General features: G+C 41.6%; 1 protein-coding gene across 4 annotated transcripts; it reads left to right on the plus strand.

The window, feature by feature from the left end:
- The first annotated feature begins 4,831 nt into the window (after window positions 1-4,831).
- On the plus strand, window positions 4,832-10,757 carry LOC120806008 (prosaposin). 4 transcript variants are annotated; one of them, XM_040156622.1, is made up of 10 exons: window positions 4,832-5,016; window positions 5,116-5,207; window positions 5,882-5,956; window positions 7,288-7,413; window positions 7,562-7,675; window positions 7,783-7,863; window positions 8,675-8,858; window positions 9,459-9,517; window positions 9,623-9,688; window positions 9,804-10,757. In XM_040156622.1, exons 1-9 carry the CDS (start codon window positions 4,965-4,967, stop codon window positions 9,677-9,679), a joined length of 840 nt encoding a protein of 279 aa, XP_040012556.1. In that variant the 5' UTR covers window positions 4,832-4,964; the 3' UTR covers window positions 9,680-9,688; window positions 9,804-10,757. The 4 variants fall into 4 exon arrangements, with proteins under 4 accessions (XP_040012556.1, XP_040012557.1, XP_040012558.1 ...); XM_040156623.1 differs by having other exon boundaries at window positions 5,116-5,198; XM_040156624.1 differs by having other exon boundaries at window positions 5,116-5,174.
- The last annotated feature ends 18 nt before the right edge of the window (window positions 10,758-10,775 follow it).

Raw genomic sequence — 10,775 nt, forward strand, 5'->3', positions numbered from 1 at the left:
CTAACACAGCCAAAAGCATTACACAGTCAAGCACAAAGTTAAATATGGAAAAATACCATAACTTTCAACTTACAAAAAAATGAAAAGTCTTTGATAGACTGTCAGGAGCAAAATGTTTCACAGTGTAAAACCCTGCCTGGCCCATGTGGTGAAAGCACATGGTTTTGTTTGATTCCGATGCCTTTTGACTAGTGCGGCACTTTTGTTTTCCACAGAATCAAAGATGTTAAATGAAACACAAAGCTAAATAAAAACAGCAATGAAAGCATAAGGCTCAGATTAAGGACGTTAGGAGTGCGTGAAAAGAAAAGTCATATGATGAAGCTTTTTCCTACTAGGACTATTTGCAGATGCAGTACAGAAGGGGTCAGCATTTGGATTCAACCATGGGCCAGTTTATCTTTGTACCTGCAGCAGCTATAACTGATTATCTGATTTATTAAGCTGGTCGTTTTACGGCTGTAACAAGTCAATTTGGACAAATATTTACAGCAGCTTATGTTCTCATTTAGGAAAAAAAAAAAAAAAAAGAAAACCTAATACACACTAATCTATGTTCCGTGTTGCACTTCAAGACAGGAGGTACGATCGTTTGGATATCTACACATTATAAACAGTGACATGCTTTGTTTATGGTTGAAGTACTGTTGTTGTAGAAAGATGTCTTCGACACATCATTTATGTTAGAATGGTAGAAGGTACCTTCAGTGTGGGTATACAGTAAGTAACTTAGGAGTATTTAGGAAGTATCACAAGCCTAATTCACTCATTGTCTTGAGATACAATTGTCTGGGAGCTGGTGTTGGTGTCCTGGTTAATATAGTACACAACAAAAATACTCCAGATGTGATATTTACTTGTGAGTGGAATGGGTCCTTGTGGACTAATGAGAATTAAAACACATAAAATAAACAATGTGAAGTATTTCTACGTTGAGAGAGAAGAATTGATTATGATTATGACACTTTGTAAACAATAAATATTACCATCCTCTTTGAAAGAGAGGCAGAGATGGGGATGTAAAATACTCAAATAAAGTACAATTACCTCAAAACTGTACATAAGTGCAGTACTTGAGTTAATGTACTTAGTTCCTTTTCGCCACTGAAATTTAAAGTGACACACATCAGCGACTTGCGTTTTGGTTTTGTTTCTAATGTTTCCACTTTGATTTTAGTAACACTGACGCAGCCATAAACGAAAGTATGTGTAAATCATAAAACAAATTTCAGGTGTTGATTTTGATTCAGTTTGTGACTTTATAGGCCGCCCAGACGGGAGCGATCTGCCAGGAATGCAACCAAATATTTAAACTCCTGGTCGACCGGCTTTCCCGCACAAACCTGCAGGTGTGTGCAAAAGTCAACTAAACATTCCCGAGGATTACTATTTGCTCTCTGATAATCTTATTTATACTACGTATTTACTATATTAATAAGTCAAACTGAAACTGAGTTATGCTATGACATGTGCTTGTGACATCACACACAGAGAGTCACATCTGCCCAAGAACAAAAGGAAGAAGAAAATGTCAGATTTCTAACACCTTAATTAAAAACTTTGAGTGACAAATCATTACGGCATTTCACAGTTTACCTTGTCCTCAAAACTATGGGTTCAGATTTGGTAGCTGTGAATGAAAAAGTGAGAGTTTAACCAACTCTTTGGTTATGACAAGTAAATCAAAGTTTTCATAACAAGGTGCTTCACAAGGCAAAGTAGAAAGATGCAACAACAAAAGGTGTCTGACATGACACCTGTTATAAACACTAATTTGTTATGTATTCATAAACACATCAGTTTATCCTTTGTTCCCTGTAGTCTAGCATATATTATGTTATTAAAACATTAGGTAATAAAAGTTCAAATCAGCTGAAAAGCATTGAAAAATTACATTAATTAGCAAAAAATCCCAGTTATTCATTATAATCACACCTTCCCACGAATACTCTATGCAACAAAAGTCAGTTAACCTGTGATTTCCAATCAAGCCTGAACGAATGAACAAGGTTTTAAACTAAGCTTTGAACACCACAGCTTCCTCAGTTTAGGCCAGCTGCGTGGGTTGCAAAAGATGGAGCGGAGATGACATTTATAGATGGCACTCTGGATGCAAGTTTGTCTGCCCAAATACTGAGAAGACAAGTCCCAGTCTCAAGAAGCTTGGCAAGGAGAGGAATTTTCCAACATGACAATGATCCCAAACACACTGCAGAAATCCCACAAGGAACTTTAAAGAAGAAAAATGTGAAAACTATGACCTGGCCAAGCATGTCCTCTGACATGAGTCCAGGAGAACAACTTTGGATTTTTAAGGAAGAAGCTAGAGCGACAAAACCCCTCCAGCAGAAATTAATCATCTGTGAAGAATAGAAGAACATCTTTCCACAGATCTGTGAAAGACTAGCGTCATCCGTGCCCAGGATGATCAAATCTGTCATCAAAAATAAAGCAGAACATACAAAATTAAAAAATAAATAAATAAATAAGAATATAACATGAAATACTGTATGAAAATGTCAGTTAAGTACTACGTGGATGGAAACATTTAAAAAGAACAAAATAATCTGTGAAAAGGCCCTAGAGTGAACACACTGCTTAACTCCCTCTGCTGTTTATATGTCTGCCAATCAGGCGCTGCACACGTACCCTCTGCCAATTCATTATCAACACTGTGGAGGACTGAGATGAGTCACACTCATGCGGGGAAAGGAACACATGTCCACATGAACAAAAACAGACATGGACGGCACTGCTGAGTGGAAGATACGCACGCTCACTTTAATCTCTATTCAACGTCCTGCTCCTCTGCAGACTGCTGCGAATAATGTGCTGGAGAAGGTCTGACGTGATGTTTAAGGTGAATTCCTCTGAACGACTGTCTATTACTGACAATGTAAAGGTGCGTGTGCAAGTACATCAATCTGTGTGACTGCTGTAAATCAACAGTCATTGTTCATAACATAAACACATTGAAGGCCAGAATAGTAACTATTGTCATGGTTTTCTGCTTAAGGACGTTCTCATTTTTACAGCTTTTCCTATTGAGACTCATGTCTTGTAATTTTTCTTTTCATCATCAAATTTTCTCATTGAGCCTCTGTATTTAAATCATCAGTTTAACTGTTGTGCTAATTTCTGACATTAAAAAAAATCTGATTAAAGTCTGTTTATATGGGATCATGTAAATCTGTTTTAGGCAGTTGATTTGAAATATAACAAATGTGAGCATACACCAAAACAATGCTGGGCATTCATTATGGGAGGATTTGGCAAGTGTGTTTTATTTCAGGGGTTCAAAAGAAAAGTTCAACAGCAAAGCAAAGTTCTGTATGAATTATTAATCGGGCATCTTTGCAATTTCAACTTAGAAACTGACTCCTATAATTAAAAAAAAAAAAAAAAAAAAAAAAAAGGATTAACAGAGAGAAAAAGCCCACAAGACACAAACCGCATTTGTCTTAGCATTTCATGAGAGGTCTATGATCAGAGGCCCTGCTCATGACAGAGGCAAGTCTACACGGAACAAGGTAATGTTTGGTAACTGCAAAAAAAAAAAAAAAAAAAAGGAATCTACATGTGGGGAAAGACATCTCATGCCGGGAGAGGCAACTAGAAATGTCAGAGCAGTTTCTCAGGCTGAACAAGGGCAAAGAATTAAGCAGTGCAAGTCACGAGAACTCCCAACACAGCCAAAGGCCACAGCCGATTGGCAGCAAGAAAAATCAGGTGCTCGCCAAAGTAGGGAGAACACATCCCCTCGGGACCATGAATGTATGTAGTTGATATCCAGATTTTTTGGTCCAGTCTGAAATGACAGTATAAAGAAGGTCACGGTTCGGTCAGGCTTAGTCACAAAGACAATGTGGTTGGGCTTAGGAAAGGTTGTGTTCCAGGTTTCAGCAGGTACTTCCTTAAGGTTAGAGGACCGTCTTCGTTATGGTAACAATAATAAACATGCAGGTGAGGTAGAGGAAATGGTCGCGGATAAAACAAGCAGCAATGACCATCAGTTTCACACAGGAAACCAACAGCGGCCTGCCGTGTGAAAGGGGCAGGAAGGCAGTGAATATGGAGAGTACCGTGACCTTGTCCAAAAAGAGGGTCAAGTCTGAGGGTGTAATTAATAATAATTTTAAAAAAACAACCCTGCTTTTGCAGAAAAAAAAAAGGTTGAAATCCTCAGGTATGAACATTCTCACCCCTACATGTTGAACGTCGGGGTGAGAATGCCTTAGATGTATTGTCTGGCTATTTGCTGCTACGGCAAAAGCTGACGGGACTGCTCCAAAGCAGCCTGGACCGTTGGTCCTGTTTCTGTTTCTCGGGCGAAGATTGAGGGGGGGGGGGCAGAAATGTTGTTACGGTGTTGTGAAACAATTGCTGGCTTCAGTGTTGGCGCGGGGCCAGTGCGCGCGCACACACACACACACACACACACACACACACACACACACACACACACACACACAGGACGCGTGGAGCTGTATTTTCACTTGAACACTGTCAGTCATCGTACGGAGATACGGGTCAATGTGCCTGGGGGTGAGCCGGGCTTTGTACGGGGCCCTTCGAATAAAACAGCAGAGTATATCTCAGTACTCGCTGTTGGAACTGACCAAACTATAGGTGGGGTTCATTTGACAGACTGTAGTCACTGCATGTTTCAAATTTATGTACAAGTATATCTGTAGCACGTCCGAGTCTTTCAAATAAAGGATGTCAGAGTTTTGAACCTTCGTTTTGAGGAACTGAATGTGAAACTTGACTAATATTAGCATAGAGAGATACTAACAGTTCCGTTATGCTGAGCAACTCTTATCAAAAAATGCCCCCCCCCCCCTCAATTGTGGTCGGTGGGGATTTTAGGTGGCAGGTGGGTCAAATACAAACTGCACTCGCAGTGTCCTGCACAGATCCGAGGAGGGAAGACGTTCAGCGAGAAGCCTGAAACATAACGGAGGATGGCCTGGCTCAAGTTCGCGCTGGTTCTCTCCATCGGTCTCCCAGTCCACGGTAAGACGGCGCACATTGTGTTGGTCACGCCGCAACGGGACGGTAAATGAATTCCCGAGGTGTCACTGTTACCGTAACGACGAACGTTCACCCCCGCAGCTCTGACCCCAGCCCTGAAGGCAGAGGGTCCGCAAAGCGCTCCTGGTGCCGTGAGTGTCGTGAGTGATGATTCCTCGTTTTTGGTAACAAAAGTGTGTTTTGCATTCAAAAAATATTTATATAAAAAAACATGCATTAAAAAACAAACAAAAAAACAACACGGATTTTGATTAGGTGCGATGTGTTTAATACTGTATTATCCCACTGCTTGAGAATTCATTGAAACTCATTGAATAAATGTAATTGTCAAGACATTCAGGGATCTAGAAAATCATTCCTACGTATGGTTTATGAAAACGTGTATATGGCGTGCTAAAACTGTATGTTGTGATGCATTAAACATCTATTTGAAGGCGCAATGGTGGCACTATAACATGACATATATCAATACCCTTGTTCCATTTTTAAGGGGAAACCCAGCGATAACTGAAATTACCAACAAAATGACACATGTAAGGAAACAGTGTCGATTTCCTAGAGACAAAAACTGAGATTTTCCATTTCTTCAAATCAGGAAGAATCTTGGTGTACTGCCACTCCAACAAGATGCGAAGTGCAAAACCTTCACATCCCTCTAATGTTTCGGTTTTGAATCTAGTGGAACTGACGCAGCCGCCAACGAATCTCCGACCACGTGAAGCGCCGTTCAGAAAGGCATCTAATGCACGCAACCGGAAATGGGACACCTGGTATTTGCAAGTGGCTGAATCAGTTTATGGTATTCATTTGTTTTTTTTTTATTATGTGACTTTGACTTCGTCCCCAGACGGGAGACGTCTGCCAGGACTGCACCAAAATCTTTGAACTCCTGGCTGACCTTCTTTCCAATGCAGACCTGCAGGTGAGCGCCATAGTCAACCAAACGGCAAAAAAACCCCCAAAAACCCACACGCCAGAGGTTTAATATTTGCTAACTGATAATATAATCTGTCCTTATTCAGAAGTAAAGGTTCAAACACACACTCTGTTATCTCAAGTGCTTGCTAAGATCTGTGGTTGAATAGTGTTCATTTAAAAAAAAAAGAAGAAAAAGAAACCTTTAAATTCCTCAAATTATTGTCCACCTGCTCTTTTATCTGTGGAGGCGCATTCTTCATATTCAGAGAATCAAACAATTTGTTATCGGCCATGCATACAGTGAAATACAAACACAATGAAGGAAAGGTTCCCTTTTCCTTTTCTGTGAAAAGCCACGTCCTGTTTTCAGTGCTTAAAGAAAACTGAAATGAAATGTAACAGTTTCATCATCTTATCACTTGAACTCAAAGATCCCTTCCCTCTGAGCTTAATCTGGTCAGTGGGGGATCCCGCCTGTGTGCAAAGAGACATCAACACAACATTGGTTACTGTCCGTGTCCTCGATAAACCATTTTGAGTCCCACGACATTAAAGGACGACATTTTGCTACTTGGCTTAACCTCTACTTTTAGCCATGGCAGTGGGTTGGGATCAGTTAGCTGTGAATTAAAAAAAAGGAAAAGGTTCCTGTGATTGTACCAAATAAGGAACATTTTATTTACCAATTTTATCGGTTACATTCACATAGTGCTTCACTGGACAACGTTTAAAGATGAAACGACAACAAGTGTGTGGCATTAAACCTTCTGCCTAGTATGGATGAAAAAAAAAAGTTGTTATAATTCATGAATACCCTGTGTTCTAGCACAAATGCTGTGGATGGAAAAATGGAACAGTAATAAAACTTTCCCCAGACTTTAGCAGTCAACTAAGTGTTCTTAGGATGTCCTATGGTTATAAAAAGTCACCTGTGGTTTGATTTCACAGCATCAGTCTTTGTGACAGCGGAGCAACTTCTGCTATTTTATTTTATAGTAGTTTAAGGGGTTTTAAAAAAAAATTATTTTTCATTCAAAGTGAGGCGGGCTTTTGAATTCAATCACGACTTCAGATTTGTGACTCTGAAGATGTTCCTCGGGGTGAGACATGAATCTCGCGAAGGCCCAGGGGTGAGTTTTTTCTCTCGGGCTTCCCAGGGGCCACCCAGGCCACCCCCGGCCACCCAACTGTCAGTCAGTGAGCCGCGCTCATGGCGAGGTTTGTGATTGGCTATGAGGCGAGGGGGCGGGAGCTCGTGGCGGCTTCACTGTCGTTGAAAAGTTTCAATAACAACGAATTTCAACAAAACTCAATTATGTCCCCACTTCACTCTAGAAAAAGATCATGGACGCCATCGAAAGTCTGTGCGACCGCCTGCCCAGTCCCAGTGCCGCCAAACTCTGCAAAACAGAGGTGGAGAAGATGCTCCCGCTGGCCATCAACTTCCTCACTGCTGTTGTGGTAAGTTTCAGGCTGGGTTTACCCTCGAGTCTGCCGGAATAACACTGGGACTTAAAAGCAGCAAGGGCGTGTTTGGTAGGCCTTGCTGTCTGCGTGTTTTGCGATGCTACTCTCGAGGTCTGTTCTCAACGCACGTCTCCCTCCCTAGAAACCGGCGGAGGTCTGCAGAACCCTCGGGCTCTGTGGCTCCTGCCACGAACAGGAGAAGATGCTGGGCTACTTCGCCGAGGAGGCACTTCAGGCTGCCGTGGCAAGTGAACATGTCAGTGAAGTACAACAGGGTGGGGCACATTTTGAAAAGAACAATCTAGTATTTGTGGAAATTTGACCCCCCCCCCCGCTGTGCTCTGCTCCGTGTCTGTCTCTCAGGGGCAGCCCACAAAACCGTGCTCCTTTTGCATTTTTCTCGTCAAGACTCTGGAGGACCTGCTGCCTAAAGAAAGGACGGAGGTGAGTCACACCCGTGCAGTGAAGGCGCGAGGGCGCGCGTGAACCGACACGGACGCGGACAACGACGTGCCCGCGCGCGTTTCTGCGTTCCGCATCCTGCTCCTCTGCAGAGCGGTGCTGGGATCACGCTGCCAGGGGACTTGTCCCATTTTGTCCCATTCTGTCCCCCTGCATAAAAAAATATCCCCCCACCTGCTCTTTTCGAGGTAGGACTTCAAATCGGAGTCAACGTCAGTGACTCCGTGTGTGACCCCGATCTTTCAAGGTCAAACTGCAAATATTTATGCAACTGCTCCCCCACCTGCCGCTCACTGGCAGCGCTTCTTTCGGGTGCTGATTTGGCATCTTACGCCATTTTTGCGTCGTACATACTGTCCGTCAGTGAGTGAAGAATACCAGGGATTAGACAAATTTATGCATGAAAGGATTATCTGAACTTTAGTTGTAAGGAATGTTGCAAAGACGTGAAAATTCAATGGCATCGAAAGGTTAAAACGCCTTCTGGCAGTTCTTCTGTATTTTCTATACAGAAAATTCTATTTCTATTTTTCTTTCTTTTTCTATTTTTGACTAAAATTCTTCTTTAGATTTTTGTACTAATTGACCTCTGTGTATCAAGTTTCATGGCTTCATCGGCTTTAATGAGGGGTGGTCTCGTAATCCTCACACAGACGAACTCAGGAGAATGAGCTGTCCTGCACACCCACACACACACACACACACACCCACACACACACACACACAGCTGACAGTGCGGACGACCGACCGCATGCTCATTTTATTCTCTGTATCACTTCCTGCTCTTCCACAGGCTGCTGTGATCAAGCTGCTGGGCGAGATCTGTCACATTTTGCCGCCCACCTACCGCGATCAGTGCGAGGCCGTCGTCGGCAAGTTCGGCAAGACGGTGCTGGACGCGATCCTGAGCTACGCCACGCCTCAGACCATCTGCGCTCTCGTCCACCTGTGCAACGGGCAAGAGGCCGCTCCCATGGGTCAGTCCCCGTCTCCGTCAGTGATGGCGAAGGATTTTCTTTGTCATCATGGATCATTTTTGTGATCAACTGATTCACTGCTCAGCCTGTAAAAAAACAAAAACAAAAAAAAACCAAACAAAACAAAAACAAAACAAAAACAAACTGTGAGCACAGTTTCTAAGAGCGTAGAGTAACAAAGTACTTTTGTCTGTCCATCAGTCCAAAACAAAAAAAGGTATAGAGACCATTTTCACAGCAGATTTTAACTTGCAGGGAAAGCACAAGTGTAACTAAAAACATTAATAACGGCGCTGTAACATTTATGTATCTTAGTAGTAAACCAAGTCAGGTAACATGGCAGGATAGACAGCGTGGGCCCTGGAATGGGTGCAACTTAATTTGTTAGTTCCACCTGTAGGACAAGCTCAAATAGCCACTGTGAGATGTATATAGTCAAGTTCAGGATACAAAACAGAACCCATTCACATTTTCTAGAATCTGAAACCAGCAAATGTTTACCCCGAAAAAAGGGTGATTAATCAGTCATCAAAATCAATTAATTTTCTGTCTATTAACAAATCAATTGTGATTCAGCCGTCTCCCTCGTTTCACCCTCAGACCCGTGCACTTTGACAAGCTTCCGGTGCAGAGACATGAGGACTGCCCTCAGATGTGGAGTGAGTAAACAGCTATCAGGTTGTAAAGTTGACGAGCTTATGAATGCTCAGCAGTGATCACGTTTTGTTTTGTTTTTTTACCTACCAATACTCTGCTCCGCACAGACCGTGTTCTACTGTCAGAAATTTGCCTGGAAGTCCCTCGACTACAACACGCTCTGAGATGTTAAGGTCTGTGGAATTGCACGAGAATTTTGTGTTAAAAATCAAATTAAATTGTTAAGAAAATATGCAATACCATAAAAATAATAATTAAAAAAAAAAATCTCCCAACTGCTCTTTTCAGGATGGGCCTGAAATTTGAGTCAACGTCGGTGACCCCATGGATGACCCCGAGCTTTCAAGATCAAACTGCAAATATTTATGTAACTGCTCCACACCTATGGCTCACTGATAGCACTTCTTTCAGATACTGATTTGACATCTTACTGCATTTTTTGTGATTTCGTGTTGTATACACTCAGTGCACTAAAGAATTATCTGAACTTCAGTGATAAGGAATTTTGCAAACTTAACGGGATCAGAGAGTTAAAAGCTTAAATTTTCACAATTATTCTGTATACTTGGCACACATTTTCTATTTTTGATTAAGATTTTTCGATACATTTTTGTAGCAACTAACCTTTATTCAGTAAATAAAGTTTCTTGACTTCATCGGCCTTAATGAAGTGTTTTTTTGGGACCTTTCAGACATAGATGTTGTCAGGAGAATGATCTGAATACATTTTGTCAAATGAGTGGTGTATCAGATGGGCTGTGAAAACGTCCCTAGAACTGACTGCTCTTTTGTCAATAAAGAAGCACTTCAACAATTTTCAGATTCATCCATGCGAGTCTGTCATAGGCCTGCATGTCAATATTCTTTTACATCAGCACTATGTATTCACAGATATAAATCCCAAACCTGATAACTAAAATCCAACTCCAATGGTTATGGCTACTGAATATGACCTTTGGCATTTAAGGTTTCAAAGTGAATGGAAGGAAATGTGTTTATGAAACAAAAAGCCAACTACTGAGAAGTGAGAACCAGAATAGAATCTACTCTCGTGGGTTTGTGTCAATGAACTTCTGCCTGCTTCATCTTTACAGTTCTTTTTATAGTGAGACCTACATCTGCCTTCATGTTTTACCATTTCAATGTTCAGCTACGACATTGTGTCACTGGTTGTTGCAACATCGTCCACATACAAATGATCATTTCAACTAATTATGAAGGGTCATGACATATGAGCTAAGGTTTAATATACTGTAATCC

Source organism: Xiphias gladius, chromosome 20 (assembly GCF_016859285.1).
Source record: "Xiphias gladius isolate SHS-SW01 ecotype Sanya breed wild chromosome 20, ASM1685928v1, whole genome shotgun sequence".
In the NCBI taxonomy this organism is placed as follows: Eukaryota; Metazoa; Chordata; class Actinopteri; order Istiophoriformes; family Xiphiidae; genus Xiphias; species Xiphias gladius.